This window comes from Arvicanthis niloticus, chromosome 3, assembly GCF_011762505.2.
Source record: "Arvicanthis niloticus isolate mArvNil1 chromosome 3, mArvNil1.pat.X, whole genome shotgun sequence".
Classification (NCBI taxonomy): domain Eukaryota; kingdom Metazoa; phylum Chordata; class Mammalia; order Rodentia; family Muridae; genus Arvicanthis; species Arvicanthis niloticus.
This window is the reverse complement of record NC_047660.1, coordinates 137,751,429-137,769,829: the sequence shown is the minus strand read 5'-3', so window position 1 is coordinate 137,769,829 and position 18,401 is coordinate 137,751,429. Positions and strand designations below refer to the sequence as shown.

The window sequence follows — 18,401 nt, the reverse complement described above, 5'->3', positions numbered from 1 at the left end:
AGCCCCAGGAGCAGGCCCTCAGCCCTGTGCACCTCAGCTCTTTCTCACAGTCACATTCCTGTCACATGAGGTGTGGGCGTGGCAGGCTCTGCCACTCTTTCCCACACCCTGGCAACACTGGCTGCTTCTTTGGCCCTAGTGAATCTTGTGATTTCCTGCCAAAATGGCTGACTGGCCCCTGCTCCCAGTAAACCCAGAGATTCCTGCTCTTGGGATGTGTGTCACAAGGACTCACTGATTAACTCAGGAAACATCATACACGCATTAAAAATAAGTAGAATGCTCCTAACCACTGAGCCATCTCTGACCACTCTTCCAGAGGTCCTGAGCTCAATTCCCAGCAGCCACGTGGTGGCTCACAACCATCCGTGATAGGATCCAATGACCTCTTGTGTTGTGTCTGAAGACAGCGACAGTGTACTCACACACATGAAATAAGTAGATCTTTGTAAAAAAAAAAAAAAAAATGGAGTGGAGCTGAGAGATAGCTGGGGTTAGAACACTCGCCAGTCTTGTGAAGACCTGGGTTTGGTTCTTAGCCCCTACTGAGCTCTGTCTGCAGGTCGAGGGTCCTCTGACCTCCGGAGCACAGCATCCACATAAGACGTCGGTATAAGCAGCGAAACCAAAACCCATACACACAAGTTAACAAAAGTTAAGAATAGGTGGAACGTTGCTGGGCTGGGGCTCAGTGGGTCGAGTGTTTGTCTGTGTTCGCAAAGCCCTGGGTTCTGTCGTGTCCAGCACCAGGAAAAACAGAAACCAGGCATGTGGATCGTGCCTGTCATCCAGCCCATGGGGGCAGAGGCTGAAGGGTCAGTGGTTCAAGGTCATCTTTAGTTACATAATGAGTTGAAGGACAGCCGGGGCTACGTGAGACCCCACTCTCAAGACAGGGACATGCTGTGGCCTGACATCATTAGGTAATGAAGCTCAGAATCACAGGGATAGGAAGTGCAGAGGCTCTGGGGTGGAGTACTGTGTGGAATCTACTGGCATACTCAGGGCAGAGGACGGGCAGGCCTGACTGCTACCTGGTGACTGGAGGGAGGAGAGATGGGGTTGGAGTCGTGAGAAGAGTTGTCAGGTGTGAGGAGAGGTGTCCAGGAAGGGCCGCCCATGCTGTTGGCTCATCAGATGCCAGTCACTATCCTCCACTGACTGACAGGCAGGACCAGCCAGGAGGAGCAGACAATGTTCCCCTGAGGGTACAGAAGACATTGTACCCACCATCCAGGAGTAGTGGGAAGGTCATCGGGGCTTCAGCAAACTTAGACTGGTTACAGAGGCTGACGGGGAGAAGGGGGATGGCCATGTTTTCAGGAATCTTCCAGAAGCTACTGATGGCCAACTGCAAGGGCCCACAGGAGATAAGGGTAGACTTTGGAAGGCCTTGGACCAAGTCATGGTTGTTAACCATGACTCTTGGGTCAAATCCTATTGGTTATTTTTACATTGGTGGAGGGGTGCCATTGTACACTGGGTTGGCCTTAGACTTGCCATGTAGCCAAAGATGACTTTACACTCCTCCTGATCATTCTGTTGTCACTTACTGTGTGCTGGTATGGCAGACATATGCCACCACACCTCATTTAGACAGCACAGGGGAAGGAACCTAGGACTCCTTGCATGATAGGCAGTCACTCTGTCCACTGAGTCCTGGGCAGTCACTCTGTCCACTGAGTCCTGGGCTCCCAAACTTTCCATGTTTTGAAGCAGTGGCAGAGATGACCATCTGTGACAAAGAAGAATGTTACCATTAGGCTTGAACTATATGTGGTCAGCCCTCCTGGTCTCCTGTCTGCTGGACTGGAGGCCTCTGGGATCAGACGTTCTGGTGGCTACAGTGGAGGCTACAGCTTCATTAGGAGAGGCAATTAGGACAAACATGTCAATCTTCAAGGGCTCACCAGGGCCTGGGTACTCACCACAGCGTCTCAGACCCTGAGGCCGGTGACCTTCCTGGCTTCAAAGTCAGGCAAAGCCTGGCAATTCAGTGACCTCAGGGATATGGAGGGGGTACATTGGGAGTCAGCAAAGGTCATACAGCCAGCTGTGTTCTTGAGACACTGAGGGGACAGCAGTAAAGTAGGGAGCTGGGTGTGACATCCCTAAGATCCGGGGTGTTCAAGCTAGAGGTCCTTCAGGTGTGTGTGTTGATGTGACTTAGGTTCCAGGAAGGGTGGGTACTGAGAGGAAGGCGAGAGTGAGAGGAGCAGAGGAGGAAGCTGAGGAGGAAATCTACCCAGCTCATAGCTGGCCTCTGTCATGGCAGCACACCAGCCAATGAAAACATCTGTGTGGCCATGCAGCTGTCTGCAGAGACCCCCTTCTTCCCAGATGACAGTTCTGCAGTCACTTGATACCAACATCCAGCCATTAGTGCCTCACCTGTCTCTGTGGATCTGATGGTACTAGGACCTCCTGTGGGTAGGCTTCCTTGGGATGTGGCTTTCTGTGTGTGGCTCATTTTAAATGAGCATTGTGTCCTCACAGCCCCTCTTTGCTGATGTGATGGCTGATCTTGGTTGTCCACTCGACTGCAGCTAGAATTGACTAAGACCCAAGCAACTGAATGCATCTGTGAGGGATTCTTTTCAGTTGCATCATCTGAGGTTTGAAGACCCACCCTAAATCCAGGGCACACGTGTGCTCACAGCCCATATAAAGGACATTTGTGTGTTCTGTCTGCTCCCCATAGCTCACTGGCAAGCTGTTGTATCCTGAGCCATTCTGCTGATGGTGTTAGAACCACATCTTCAGGGTCCCAGCATGGACTTGGGATCTGGCAGCTCTCTAAGACCTTCATGGCTATAATACGAGATGGGACTGCTAAGGTGTCCAGTCTCACACAGCAGCATGTGACCCACTCTAATAAACCTCTTGTGTGTGTGTGTGTGTGTGTGTGTGTGCATCCCATCAGCTTCTGTTCCCCAGAGAACCCTGATAAAGCTGGATCAGGTACCAGAATTTTCTTCATCCTGTAATACTTCAATATGTGGATGGACTACATTGTGTCCATCCATCCATCCATCCATCCATCCATCCATCCATCCATCCATCCATCTATTCATCCTGCCACCCACCCATCTATCCGTTTATCCATGTTCTCTGTGGCTGCTTCCACCCCTGGACATTGGATCACATTGAATCGAGGCCTCTGAGATGGAGGGAGCTGAAAGAGGCTGAGATGGCATGGGAGGAAGTAACTTCTAGGACTGAACACCAAGAAGATAGGAATGGTCAACGCAAAAAACTCTCAGGAGAGGAAGGGGCTGTGTTCTAAGAAGATAAGGCAGCAGAGCTTGTAGCCTTGGTCTGACTCACTGTGGAAGTCACAGGCCAACACATGTTACCCTTGTTAGTCAGGCTACTCATAACCCTGATGTCTTGTTCCCTGCAAACTGTTTAAACATCCCACACTGTCCAAGAAGTGGGCTGTGGGCTAAGGTCTTGAAACTTTGTAGAAATATGTGCCTGCGTCATGGTGTGTCCGATGGTCCATCTTGCCTCTCTGGGATTTCACGTTCACCGGAAGGTAAAGGACTGGGTGTGCTCCTGATTTGATATAACTTTTTTCTTTACTTTTTAGAAAACCACTTTGGGCCCTTGTTTCTGTCCAGTTTTCTGGAGCCAGTGTTCATTCGGCAGATTTGTGGGCCCAGTCAGCTGCCACCCCAGATCCTTAACTTTGCCGTTTGTTTTCCATGTGGAAAGCTAAGGACAGAAGGTGCTGGAGAGAGGCCTCCTGTTAGCATTAACCCTGGCGAGCACCAGCTTAAGCAACAGGAGTGTATCTCATGCGAACCGTGTGGTTCTCGCAGGCTGCCTTGAGCTATGAAGCTCAGAGAGAGTCAAACCATGATCCTACCCCAAACCATGCTCCGACCCTAAACCATGCTCCAACCCTAAGTCATGCTCCGACCCTAAACCATGCTCCGACCCTAAAACATGCTCCTACCCTAATTTAACTGAGTGGCATTGGCCAAACATGGCACCCCAGCAATTTTTGATCAGGGAAAAAGTTTTCTTCTGACCAGTTGACAACTTTTCTGGAAGCAACCCTTCTATTAGAAGGGTCCATGCTTGACCAAAGAATGACTCCTTGGGACTCAAATAGTATGTAAACGCATAGAGTATTTTATTCTCCTGCATGCTTGGAGTCTCCCCATTACCAAGATAGAGAGGCCCCTGTCTCTCTAAAGTGCAAGTAAGCTTGCACTTTAGGGGAATCCCAGGGTAGGTGGGCTTTGTCTGGCTATCTCTAGGCATTCCAGAACCATTACCGGGCCTGGTGGCTGGAAGCTGTTGATGAGGAATCTCAGGTTAGGTGGGCTTTCTCTTACTCTATCTCTAAGGACATTCCATTACTGGGGTGTGGGGGCTGGCTGGAAACTGCTAACCACATTGTTCTTGTTTCAGGCCAGGAGGTGGGCTGTTTCTGACTAGCTGCCTGAAGCTGGGTTTTTATTTAGGCCTAGTCTCTTTAACTGCCAATTTGAAGCCTGTCATGGAATCAGCCTAGCCTTCTCACCTAACCTGCTTTCCTCCCTGGACACCTGAGCAGCTAGAGTCTTTGCCCTACTCGCTTCTGGTCTCTCCTGGCGTGCTTAGCATGTCAGGAGGACAGTACCTCAAATGCACATGCATACCAGAGGCTAGTGGACAAGGGGAGTCAGGGAGTCCGCCACCCTGAGGACTAGGGTATTGAGGCCGTACTGTGAGACGTGGCGGCAGGCACCTGTTGATGCTGACACTGCTGCTGCACCTGGGCCATGCACATGCCCAGGCAGCTAGGTGTCTTCAAGCCCTGTGGCGTGGTCAAAGCTGTGAGTTGAACTTCCAGAAAGTTCCCCAGATGTGAGGTCCTAGAATAGGAGTGCATCCTGCCTCCTTTTGAAGGGCTGAGTATACAGTGGAGGTAAATCCTCAGTTCTGTTTGGCCCATGGAAGTGCTCTTGGTCTTGTTTGGAAGTTTCCAGAGATTTCAGTGTGGTTAAAACAGTGTGGGACAAATGCAGACCTTCAGCAGGTAGAACCATCCTGCCGTCTGTCTGTCCTCACGTTTAACCATTCATCCATCCCTAAACCGGGGAAAATTTCCTTTTGACTTCAAGGAAAAGGAAGTTGGAAGGGAAACCCCCAGTGTTGCAATTTTATTTATTACATCTTTCTCCTCTGTTTACTTGTTGAGATAATACTTTATTTTTAAATTTCTTTTTGGTGTTTGTGTGGAGTAGAGTCTCTCCCACCACTCAGTCATGTACTGCCCAGGGCTAGAACTCAGGCTTAGCAGCAAGCACCTTTACCCCTGAGCATTCTCTTGTCACAAAATTTTTTGATGCCTTCCAACCGCCTGAAAAAAAAAAAAGTGAAAACCCTCAGTAGCTGGTAGATGATGCAAACCAAGCAGCAGTTGGGCAGATTTGTACAGTGCTCCCTGCATACATGTACTCCATGGTGACTGCCTGGCTATTGGATCAGCATTCATGGACTCCTTTAACTTCTGAGCCACATCCCAGGGGAAGCTCCCTCCCTCCCTCCCTCCCTCCCTCCCTCCCTTCCCCCTCCCCTTCCCCCTCCCTAGAAAGAGCTCTTGTGTTCCAGGCTGGCTGCAAAGTCCATATGTAACTGAGGCTGACCTTGACCCCCTGACCCCTCCTGCCTCTGCCTCCTGAGTGCTAGGATAACTGGCACGAGCCACCGCAGTTAAGTGGTGCTGGAGATGGATCCCTGGGCAAGCACTCTACCCACTAAGGTCCCACCCCAGCCCAAAGAATTTTATTTAAATCCACTCTTTATGTGCAGTTGAAGGGCTTTTGATATATTCACAAAGTTTTGTAAGCATTACTTCTATTTAATTCCCGAACATTCCATCAATCTCAATGAAACCTCATCTCCTTAACAGCCCCTTTTCATCCATCCCTCCACTTTCCCAGCATCCATGATTCCAATTCCTGTCTCTGGGTTTCCCTACTCTGGACATCTATCACCGAGCCCCACATCCTGTGTGGGTCTTTCTCTGAGCCAATGTCCTTATGTCCTTGGAGTCATAACAGGAGTCCATGGCTGAACTAATACTTGCCTTTGTTATTTTGCATGAAAAGAGGCTGCCTCTGGCAGCCCTCAGCAGCCCCCTCCCACCATCTGTTTCTGGCTCTGCTGCTGATTGTTCTTTTTCTTTGCTGCCTAAGTTTCTGCTATGCAGCTATGTTCTAGGGTACCCAGCAGCTCTCTCTGGGTTAGGAGGCAGTGTCAGGAGGCAGCTAGTTCTGAGGCTTCTTGCCTGCGACTGACTGTCTTCCACTGTCCTTGAACTGCAGGGGAGGGTGACTTTACTGTTGTCCTAAGAAGCTGTGACTCCGGTGCCCCTTCCATGCCCACCACACTTGAGTGTGCACACTGCCCTCTCATTCTTTCCCTGTTCATTGCCTCCCTACCCAACCAATTTGCAATCTTGTAAATGTTCCAGAATGCCAGGTAACGGGTTCTTTGGTGAAAACCTGTGCCCTCCCTAGCAACGTATACACACACACACTTTGATGCTACCTTGGATCCTGAGGGCACCAGAGAAGGTCCTTGAGCTCCCTGAGCCCATCTCCCTGTGTCAGTCATGTCTACCCCACCCACTCACGTTCCCTTGTGCCTGATGAGGCCACATTCCTTGCCAGGAGCTGCACCCATGCTCCCTGCCAGGCTGGTTCCATAGCCACAAGTCTGCGCTTGTTGCCTTGACTATGCCAGGGCTCAAGGAGCAGCTGGGTTTTCTATCCCTCCAAGTCCCCACAAGGGGTGGTTGTGTTTCTCCTACTGAGGCAGATGTTCTGCTCCTGTCAGTACAGTCTACACACAGCCTATAGACCACCCTGTACTGTGTGTGGGCTGCCAGTGGCATCTGAGTCCTGCTGCCCCAGTGCAGGGCTCTACTCCAGAACCTCTCACTAGTTCTGTGGTTTCTGCTGTAGTTCGCCTTCTCTCTCTTTAAACAATTCAAAACAGAAACCCAAGCAAGACCTCACCCCGAGTGGGTCTGTTTGCCCTAGTGTCAACTTTCCTCTTATTTTAAAATACAATTGATAAATTTTTGAAAATACAATATGATTCTGAGACATTGATCTCAAATAGCTTTTCTTCCACCTCCCCCATTAATGTTCTAGAAACTTTTAGAATCTTCCAGAACTTGTAAGATCTTCTAGAAACTACCAGTTTGACACCCTGCCACTCCCACGTTCTCTTGACTGCCTTTGTCTGGGTTCCCAAACCCCAGCCTCATCTTGTTTCGGACTCTGCATTGTACAATGTCAGCCTCCCGCTCTCTGTTCCCATTCATCACCCTCAGGCTGGTCTATTTATGGGCCTTGCAGAAGCAAGTGTTGGCAGCATAAGCCCAGCCTTTCTAGGACAGACCTCCCCCTACCTCCCCTCCCTCCTGCAGGACCGTCCCTGCAAAGCCTCTTGACTTGTTTGGTCCCCAAGTTCATTGCTGCAAAGGTCACAAGGATTTTGACTCTGAGTTTTTGTGCCCGCCTAATTGTCTCTTGATTACAAGCGATGTCCCTTCTCTGAGGAAAACAGCCACCCTGCACAGGTGCACCTTTTGTTCTGACTGGGTATTCCTCAACACTTGTTTTATTTATAATAAATGGAAATAAAAATCCATATAACATAAAGTTAACCTTTAAATTTTTTACTACGCATGCACATGTGCAGAAGTCAAAGGACAATTTGGGGGATCCATTCTTTCACTATGTGGGTTCCTGGATCAAACTCAGACCATCAGGCCCAGCAGCAAGCCTTTATCCTCTGAGCCATCTTGCTAGTCCTGATTTTATTTTGTGATCTTCCTGCAGGCATGCACTGCCACCCCAAACTTCTGTCTGCCTCCTTCAGACCTCTTTACATAAAAATTACTGTGCAGTCAAATTATTTAATTTTCGAGAGACATTTGAAATACAACCAGGCAATTAACAGTGAATTAAAAAGCCGGTTGATGTTTTATGCTGTGGTGATTTTACAGTGAGTGTAATTACCTGCATTAAAACCCATAAACAACATTGCTTCCATTTACTCCTTATTCAACAAGCACCGCTCAGTCAGCTGCCCTGTCAGATGCCACGATTCTGCTGGACTGCTACAAACAGGCCCTGGAGTGCTGCTGTGTTGAAAACCTGTTGAGCTGGGCCTAGTGGCACAGGCCTACCACGCTAGACAATGGGAGTTTGAGGCAGGAAGATTGAAAGTTAAAGACAGATTGGGCAATTTGGTTAGATGTTGTTTTATGATAAAAAGTAAGAGTCCTAGGGGCATGGTCAGGGGTTGGAGCCCCTCAGTGAGGGGCTGGGGGCGTGGCCCATGGGTGGAGCCCACACCTAGCATGCTCAAAGCTCTGCATTTACTATTTATGTATTTGTTTTTTAAGACAGGGACTCACTAATTAGTCCTGGCTTTCCTGGAACTCTCACTGTTGACCAGACTGTCTTCAGACTCAAAAAGATTTTTCTGCCTTTGCCTCCTGAGTGCTGGGATTAAAGATATGAGCCACCATTAAGAGCAGATTTACCACAACCAGCAGTGTCTTAGTGTGTAAGGGCACTTGCCACCAAGATTGACTACCTAATTTCAGGACCTGTGGGGTGGAAGTTGAGAACGAGGTCCCACAAGTTGTCCTCCTACATCACATGTCTGCTGTGATATGAAAGCACACACATGCATACAAAGTGTAATTATATTTTATATACCACAGAATTCACCCATTTGAAATATATAGCTTATTACACTATTGTATATTCACAAAGTTATGTGACCATCAGCACTAGTTTCAGAACATTTCATGATCTCCAAGGAAACTCCATCCCTGTGAGTTCATACTCCTCCATCTCTTCCTCCATCCTCCTCCTCCATCCCCTCCTCCATCCCCTCCTCCTCCATCTCCCTCCTCCATCCCCTCCTCCATCCCCTCCTCCATCCCTTCCTCCATCCCTTCCTCCATCCCTTCCTCCATCTCCTCCTCCATCTCCTCCTCTATCCCTCCTCCATCCCCTCCTCCATCTCTTCCTCCATCCCCTCCTCCATCTCTTCCTCCATCCCCTCCTCCATCCCTTCCTCCATCTCCTCCTCCATCTCCTCCTCTATCCCTCCTCCATCCCCTCCTCCATCTCTTCCTCCATCCCCTCCTCCATCCCTTCCTCCATCCCCTCCTCCATCCCCTCCTCCAACTCTTCCTCCATCCCCTCCTCCATCCCCTCCTCCATCCCCTCCTCCATCCCTTCCTCCATCCCCTCCTCCATCCCTTCCTCCATCCCCTCCTCCATCCCCTCCTCCAACTCTTCCTCCATCCCCTCCTCCAACTCTTCCTCCATCCCCTCCTCCATCTCTTCCTCCATCCCCTCCTCCATCCCTTCCTCCATCCCCTCCTCCATCCCCTCCTCCAACTCTTCCTCCATCCCCTACTCCATCTCTTCCTCCATCCCCTCCTCCATCCCCTCCTCCATCCCTCCTCCATCCCCTCATCCATCCTCCTCCTCCATCCCCTCCTCCATCCCCTCCTCCTCCATCTCCCTCCTCCATCTCCTCCTCCATCCCCTCCTCCATCCCCTCCTCCATCCTCCTCCTCCATCCCCTCCTCCATCCCCTCCTCCTCCATCTCCCTCCTCCATCTCCTCCTCCATCCCCTCCTCCATCCCCTCCTCCATCCCCTCCTCCATCCTCCTCCTCCATCCCCTCCTCCATCCCCTCCTCCATCCCCTCCTCCATCCCTCCTCCATCCCCTCCTCCATCCCCTCCTCCATCCCCTCCTCCATCCCCCTCCTCCATCCCCTCCTCCATCCCCCTCCTCCATCCCCTCCTCCATCCCCTCCTCCTCCATCCCCTCCTCCATCCCCTCCTCCTCCATCCTCCTCCTCCATCCCCTCCTCCATCCCCTCCTCCATCCCCTCCTCCTCCATCTCCCTCCTCCATCTCCTCCTCCATCCCCTCCTCCATCCCCTCCTCCATCCTCCTCCTCCATCCCCTCCTCCATCCCCTCCTCCTCCATCTCCCTCCTCCATCTCCTCCTCCATCCCCTCCTCCATCCCCTCCTCCATCCTCCTCCTCCATCCCCTCCTCCATCCCCTCCTCCATCCCCTCCTCCATCCTCCTCCTCCATCCCCTCCTCCATCCTCCTCCTCCATCCCCTCCTCCATCCCCTCCTCCATCCCCTCCTCCATCCTCCTCCTCCATCCCCTCCTCCATCCCCTCCTCCATCCCCTCCTCCTCCATCTCCCTCCTCCATCTCCTCCTCCATCCCCTCCTCCATCCCCTCCTCCATCCCCTCCTCCATCCCCCTCCTCCATCCCCTCCTCCATCCCCTCCTCCTCCATCTCCCTCCTCCATCCCCTCCTCCATCCTCCTCCTCCATCCCCTCCTCCATCCTCCTCCTCCATCCCCTCCTCCATCCCCTCCTCCATCCCCTCCTCCTCCATCTCCCTCCTCCATCTCCTCCTCCATCCCCTCCTCCATCCCCTCCTCCATCCCCTCCTCCATCCTCCTCCTCCATCCCCTCCTCCATCCCCTCCTCCATCCCCTCCTCCATCCCCTCCTCCATCCCCCTCCTCCATCCCCTCCTCCATCCCCTCCTCCTCCATCCCCTCCTCCATCCCCCTCCTCCATCCCCTCCTCCATCCCCTCCTCCTCCATCTCCCTCCTCCATCTCCTCCTCCTCCATCCCCTCCTCCATCCCCTCCTCCATCCCCTCCTCCTCCATCCTCCTCCTCCATCCCCTCCATCCCCTCCTCCATCCCCTCCTCCATCCCCTCCTCCTCCATCTCCCTCCTCCATCTCCTCCTCCATCCCCTCCTCCATCCCCTCCTCCATCCTCCTCCTCCATCCCCTCCTCCATCTCCTCCTCCATCTCCTCCTCCATCCCCTCCTCCATCCCCTCCTCCATCCTCCTCCTCCATCCCCTCCTCCATCCCCTCCTCCTCCATCTCCCTCCTCCATCTCCTCCTCCATCCCCTCCTCCATCCCCTCCTCCATCCCCTCCTCCATCCCCCTCCTCCATCCCTTCCTCCATCCCCTCCTCCTCCATCTCCCTCCTCCATCTCCTCCTCCATCCCCTCCTCCATCCCCTCCTCCTCCATCTCCCTCCTCCATCTCCTCCTCCATCCCCTCCTCCATCCCCTCCTCCATCCTCCTCCTCCATCCCTTCCTCCATCTCCTCCTCCATCCCCCTCCTCCATCTCCTCCTCCATCCCCTCCTCCATCCCCTCCTCCATCCTCCTCCTCCATCCCCTCCTCCTCCATCTCCTCCTCCATCTCCTCCTCCATCCCCTCCTCCATCCCCTCCTCCATCTCCTCCTCCTCCATCCCCTCCTCCATCCCCTCCTCCTCCATCTCCCTCCTCCATCTCCTCCTCCATCCCCTCCTCCATCCCCTCCTCCATCCTCCTCCTCCATCCCTTCCTCCATCTCCTCCTCCATCTCCTCCTCCATCTCCTCCTCCATCCCCTCCTCCATCCCCTCCTCCATCCTCCTCCTCCATCCCCTCCTCCATCCCCTCCTCCTCCATCTCCTCCTCCATCTCCTCCTCCATCCCCTCCTCCATCCCCTCCTCCATCTCCTCCTCCATCCCCTCCTCCATCTCCTCCTCCTCCATCCCCTCCTCCATCCCCTCCTCCTCCATCTCCCTCCTCCATCTCCTCCTCCATCCCCTCCTCCATCCCCTCCTCCATCCCCCTCCTCCATCCCTTCCTCCATCCCCTCCTCCTCCATCTCCCTCCTCCATCCCCTCCTCCATCTCCTCCTTCTCCATCCCCTCCTCCATCCCCTCCTCCTCCATCTCCCTCCTCCATCTCCTCCTCCATCCCCTCCTCCATCCCCTCCTCCATTCTCCTCCTCCATCCCTTCCTCCATCTCCTCCTCCATCTCCTCCTCCATCCCCTCCTCCATCTCCTCCTCCATCCCCTCCTCCATCCCCTCCTCCATCCCCCTCCTTCATCCCTTCCTCCATCCCCTCCTCCATCCCCTCCTCCATCCCCCTCCTTCATCCCTTCCTCCATCTCCCTCCTCCATCTCCTCCTCTTCTACCTCCTCCTCCACCTCCTCCCCATCTTCTCCTCCATCTCCTCCTCCTTCATCTCCTCCTCCATTTCCTCCCCCTCCATCTCCTTCTCCATCTCTTCTTCCATCTCCCCCCTCTGCCATCTGTTTTTTGCACAGCATGTTTGTCATCTGATCTTCTGTGACCTTGGTGTTTCCTGCCTCCTCAGCTGGGCAGTCATGGGTCACACAAAAGCATTTGGTGATGACGTTAGCAGTGGGTGCTGATGTTCCTTCTTCCAGCTCCTGGTAACAAGGCATTGGGATGGAGAGTAAGTGTGACAAGACAGCATCAGCACCAGGTCTGTCCCATGCTGTCCCACTGTGGAGTCCAAGCTGTTTGTCTGCCAATGGTGCCCCACTGTCTTCCCGTGCCCACTTCACTACTGACCGTAACATAAACAGTGGACAAACTGGCATCAGAGCCAAGCACTGGCTCCTTGGCCTGGGCTCCTGGGGGAAGTTGTCCTGCTGTCTGTGGCAACCTAGACAAAAACCCATACAAGCCTTTAGGAGGTAGCAGGAGGATGGGAAGACAAGAGCCAGGTTGGAGGCCTTCAGCCCCAAGTGAGCACTTGGCCAGTCTCAGGTGAGCTGTAGTGTCACTGTGGTACTGAGCATCCACCCAGGACCTCACACACCAGGCAGGTGCCCAGCCCTGAGAAAACCCAACACTTTTGCTATTGACCGTGGGTCTCCCTCATAGCCCTGGCTGTCCCAGAACTCACTGTGTAGACCAGGCTGGGCTTGAACTCACAGAGATCCCCCTCCCTTTGCCTCCTGAATGCTGGGATTAGAGACACATGCCACCATGCCTAGCTACGTAAAATCTTAAATGTGAGCTTTTACATGGTTAATGCAAGAAGACATGATGGCATGGTACGTTCACCAGTCACCCCAGCATTTGGGAGTTGAAGGCAAGAGAGTCAGATGTTCAAGATCATGGAGAGTTTGAGGCCAGCCTGTGCTATATGACACCATCTCAACACAAAAACAAACAAATCAAACATTTCCCAATTATATTTAAAAGAATCTCCATGTCTCTCTTTCTGCCTTTCCAGCAGGCTCAGAACATTTTATTCCGTGTCCCCAAAATGATCCTGAGCTCCTCTTTTGGGAATTGACTTAATACAGACCCAAGAATGGAGTCACCAAAAACAGAACAGGACAGACCTGAACCTGTCCTAGACAGCACAGAGCTAATGCTGGTGCTGGATCCTGCCTGGTCAGGCTCTCTCAGCCTCTCTGCCCTCTCTTCTGTGACGGTCCCTGCAGGGTGTGATGTAGACCCTGTCTGTGGCTAAGCACTTGGTGTCTTTTTCTCTTGCTTTGGCCAGTTGTGTGCTTCTGTCTGACCACCGACTGTCTACTGCAGGAAGAGTCTTCTCTGATGAGGCTTGGGTGCTATACTCATGTCTGGGCTCACATCCAGAAAGAGAAGGGACACTACACTAGGAGTGCTGGCACCATGTCTATTTAGCAAGAGAATAGAAGTGGGCTCGGCTCGCCTGGGGGTGCCCAGCCATGGGTCCTTGGCCAGGTTTACCAGGCATGAGTTTCCTCCTAAGAAACTGGCCTTAAGCTGGGCAGTGGTGGCACACACCTTTAATCCCAGCACTTGGGAGGCAGAGGCAGGTGGATTTCTGAGTTCAAGGCCAGCCTGGTCTACAGAGTGAGTTCCAGGACAGCCAGGACTACACAGAGAAACCCTGTCTCGAAAAAAGAAAAAAAAAAAGAAACTGGCCTTAAAGCAAATCATGTCGCCTCTGTAACACCTGTGCCACTACTGAACCTGGGAGTAGTCCAGCTCTGGGGCACTGGTCATTATCAGTGCTCCCTAATCCCCACTGTCCTCCTCTGATTCCTTCTGTGTGGCTACCAGCCACAGGGACCTGCTTAATATTCAAGTCAGACTCAGGTCTTGTCCTCCTGTCCTTGTCCCTCTGGCCACTTTCATTTTGCTCTCAGCAAAAGGTACAGTCCTTGAGTTGACCTGTGACAACCTTCTGGCCAAATAAGCTCCACTCAATAGTCATAATCCTGCTTCAGGACCTTTGCACTTGTGGACCCTCCACCAGGAACCCCCTTCCCCTCTCCCACCACAGGGTGATCACCTACCTCAGTTGTCTGCCCCACACCACACACAGACAAGATGTGCAGCACACAAAGGGTCTTGTATATGTTCTGATCACATGTGTGTGTGCCATGGTTCTTGTGTGTCAGAAGACAGGTTGCAGAAGTTAGTTCTTTTCTCCCACCATGTGAGTCCTTCAGATCAAACTTAGGCCCTCATTTTTTTTTTTTTTTTTGTGGTTTTTCGAGACAGGGTTTCTCTGTGTAGCCCTGGCTGTCCTGGAACTCACTCTGTAGACCAGGCTGGCCTCGAAAAACTTAGGCCCTCATGCTTGACAGAAAATGCCTTTACCTCTGCACCGTCTTGCTGCCCCAAGCCCTATACAGCTAAGACCCCTGCATTGTTCTTCCTTTGGACAGGATATTTGGGGGCCTCACCACAATGCCTCCAAAGCTTCCTACCCAATGTAGAGTACAGATATGTCCCCAGAGCAGCAGTGACACCACAGCCAACCCAGCAGCCAGTGACTGCCCAGTGTCGCTGAGCAGCGACACCCCAGCTTTGTGCAGACTCAACCATTCCCATGTGCTTATTTATCTCCCAGGTAGTAGCTGGGGCGGTGGTGGTCCACTCCTTTAACCCCAGCAGTCAGGAAGGCAGAGGCAAAGGGATCTCTGTGAAGTTGAGGCCGGCCTGGTCTACAAAGTGAGTTCCAGGACAACCAGGGTTACACAGAGAAACCCTGTCTCAGAAAACAACAACAAACCAACCCCTGACTGCACAGGGCCCTGTCTGCACTGGAAGCCACAGGCCAACTTAGTTGACCCGTGTTTATTGGTGCATGTGCTTGAATGATACTGCGTTGGCCCAGGAGGCTCAGGTTTTGTGCTTTGTCTGATGGAACCCGTTTCAGGGGCTAGAGAGATAACTCATGGGTAAAGATACTTGCTGCCATGCCTAAAAGACCCAAGTTGGATGTCCAGGATGCACATAGTAGAAAGAGAAGCAGACTTTCACAAGTTCTCTGAGCTCCATGTGCACAGCAGGTGCATGCTCACACTTACACTAGTAAGTAAATGTAACAGGAAAGGGGGATAACTCTAGAGCCTAATCCCTGCCTGAATGACAAGCTCATGGCTTTCACAAGAGATGCTAGGCAGGGCTGTCTCTCACATGGGCCTTAAAGGCTGCACCCTTGAGCCTAGCAGGGCCTCTGAAGTCACCCAGTTCCTCTTAGCCATTGCTTCTCTCTGGGAGGGCAGAAGGCAGAATAGCAGTCCCCAGGCTTTGTGGAGTTCCCTGGGGCAGGGCCACCCTGAGTTGCTGGTGTGAATGGCTCCTCCCATGGTTCCTTGCTTCTGTGGAGTCGGGGATATTAGGCAGCTCCTCTGATCTTGCACTTTTCTCAAATAGCTTAACCCCTGTTTCTCTGCCTAGAGAAGACTTGTGTGTGACTTTCTGTCTAAGGGTAAACCAAGCCCCATCCTTCTCCCTCCCTGGTCCAGGCCTGGGAAGGGTGGCAGCCGGCCTCGGGATCACTGGGAGCTGAGCACAGTATTGGTTTGGGCTTCTGGCCTCAGATCTGGTGAGCTGCCGGTCCATCCCGGTTACTATAGTGAAGAAATTATTTGTCTTGCTGTTCAGGCCTCTGAAAATAATAGATTACATATTTGGAAGGGCTTTCTTTTTATTTATTTATTTTTTATTTTAGATCTGCTTAACGTGAGATAGAGAAGTTGCCTTGGGGATGACATTGTTTGGTTTGGGAAGTATTCTCCAGGTTGCTGGGCAACTGGCGCTTGGAAACGGGAGTGGACTGCGTCGCCCCTGGCAACCGTTGTTACTCAGCAAACAATGAGAGCTGGGCACGCGGCGCCGCCCGCCCGCCCGCCCGCCCGAGGATGGCGCCCAGCTCCCACCCCGCATCTGTTTTCTGATTAGATGATGTGGGGGTTCTCGGAAGGGAGGCGGGGACCGGCAGGTAGCAGGCGTTGTTGTCGTGCTCTGTCCCGCCGACTCTAATTTCAGTTTTCAGTGGAATTTTAAAGAAATTCTGATTCCTAGTGTTTCTAGGGCCTCCATCCGGGCCACCCTGATGGCAGACAAAGCAGAACAGAGCCCCCCAAAACACTCCCATTCAAGACTGGCCTATGTTGGAATCTGAACCCAGAACACCCTGGTCTCCTGTCCCCTGGTCCCCCTTCTAACACTGGGATCTCGGAGTGATCCCATAGGGCACACAGAAGATGCTGGGGGCAGTCTCACTGACAGGTGCCTCTCACAGGCCACTTTCCAGCCCTGTCTGGATCAGGATCAGACCATTCACCCTCCTACTCCTCGCTGTGGCTAGGGACAGGGACTATTTACCAGGGCCCAGTTGCTGAGGTAAACACTGACTTGAGCTCTGTTCAAACACCCTGCCCCCATAAGGAGCTATAACTCCAGACTTGGGAGCAGGGCTGGTGTGAGGGGACTTAGGCTGTCATCTTCACTAGGGTCTCAGGTGCCTCCGTGATGTCCCGTGGAGCCTGTCACTGACTTCTTTGTATATCAACCCCCTACTCAAAAGGCACTCATTGATGGCTGAACCGGGACTGTCCCAGCTGTTTGTTCAAGTGGTTCAGCTTGTGTCTGGAACACTAAGGAATTTCAACAAGTGTCTGAACTTTCAGGGTTGCTGTTACCACTGAATGTGACAGTGTCCTATAAAAATGGAAGCAAGGTCGATGCATGAAAAACTGAAGGGCAAGCCAGCAGCTCTGCTCTGCCATGCCCGGACCCTGGTTACAATGTAGTACTCTCTGTGTGGTGGTGCCTGCCTGTCACCCCAGTGCTTTTGAGGTGGACTGGAGGGAGGTAGAGCCCCTGGAGTTGAAGCCCAGCCTCACTAGCGTCATGAGCTTGGGTCAGCCTGGGCTTTGTGAGCCCCAGTCTTACAAGAACAGACACATAACACCTTTTTAGTGGATTATTTTATGTGTTTTATTTATGTGAGTGTATGTGATCTATACAGGCATGCCATAGCTTACCTGGGTGGGTCAGAGGGCAGCTTTTGAGAGTTGGTCCTCTCCTTCCACCATATGGGTCTCAGGAATTGGATCAGGACATCAGGTTTGATGGCATGCTCAGAGCCACCTCACTGGGCCTAAATTGATTTTTGTTTTTAAATTTTCCATGGAAATGCTTTCTTTGCCACTTGAGTAAACACTAGCTATGACCCTCCCCATCATTACCAGTCTCAGACCCCAGAAGATGCTGTGGGGCAAGAGCCCTGTGAGCTGTCCTGTGACTGCCCACAGGCAGGAAGGACAGGGGACACTGCATCCTGCTCCATTTTCTCCTTGGCCATCCCAGCTGCCATCCACACTTTGGTTCCCCTGAGGACAGGATGATGGGACCAGGTGAGCAAGAGGGTTTACATGCCAGGTGGCAGCAGGGAGTTGGTCCAGCTTCAGGCATCAGGGCTGCAAACTGTGGAGGGACCCACAGTGGAGCAAGAGGGAACATAGGCAGGCAGTCGGGGTGAAAATGCTTGGCTACAGGGGACACTTCTGTCCCCAGGGGGCATCTGTGCAGGTCATGTTAGGTTGGAGGGGAGCTTGGGGCAGTGGGCCATTCCACACTTCACAAGCCCTTGTGGCCCAGTTGCAGGCTAGCATTGCTCTGAGAAAACCTCTCACAGACGCAAGGATGGGGACACTGGGCTCCCCTTAACCACTCATTGTTAGCTCACAGTTACTGAGACATGAGCGACTTCCAGAGCTTCATATTGGTTTTCTTTGTTGTTTCTTTTTGCTGTCTGAGACTCTATTCCTCTGTGTAACAGCCCTGGCTGTCCTGGACCTCACTCTATAGACCAGGCTGGCCTCGAACTCAGAGATCTGCTTGCCTCTGCCTCCAGGAATTAAGGGTGTGTGCCACCACTGCCTGGCCTCAGCTCCTGACCTCAGCTCCTGAGTGCCAGGACGACAGGTCGTCTCCTGAGTGCCAGGACGACAGGTCAGCTCCTGAGTGCCAGGACGACAGGTGTGCTCCTCCACACTTAGCTTTAGAAACGTCCAAAGTGAGCAACTATGGCTGCGCTGCTATTTTATTTCAGGACAGGGTGGAAGCAGGAGCTACAGCCAGCCCCACCAGCCCTCCTGTACTTCACTTCTTCATCTGACATCTCAGTTGCAGACAGTGGCAATAGCAGTTAGTCCCTCTAGTCCTGCCCTCAACAGAGCAGGCTTTGCCCAGGCTGGCCCCATCCA

The 18,401-nt window shown here is 52.5% G+C and overlaps 1 protein-coding gene across 4 annotated transcripts in view; it reads left to right on the top strand.

Annotated features, from left to right (window-relative positions):
- Window positions 1-18,401, top strand: part of Rfx2 (regulatory factor X2) — a 62,786-nt gene that overhangs the window by 5,716 nt on the left and 38,669 nt on the right. For 3 of the 4 annotated variants that reach the window (XM_076932024.1, XM_076932025.1, XM_076932023.1), the window contains exon 1: window positions 17,529-17,549. The exons of the other annotated variant lie outside the window; for it this stretch is intronic. In XM_076932024.1, coding sequence (XP_076788139.1) covers window positions 17,537-17,549 — 13 coding nt within the window. In that variant the 5' untranslated portion in view covers window positions 17,529-17,536. Of the gene's footprint in view, window positions 1-17,528; window positions 17,550-18,401 lie in introns of those variants that run through there. 4 annotated transcript variants of the gene reach the window in all.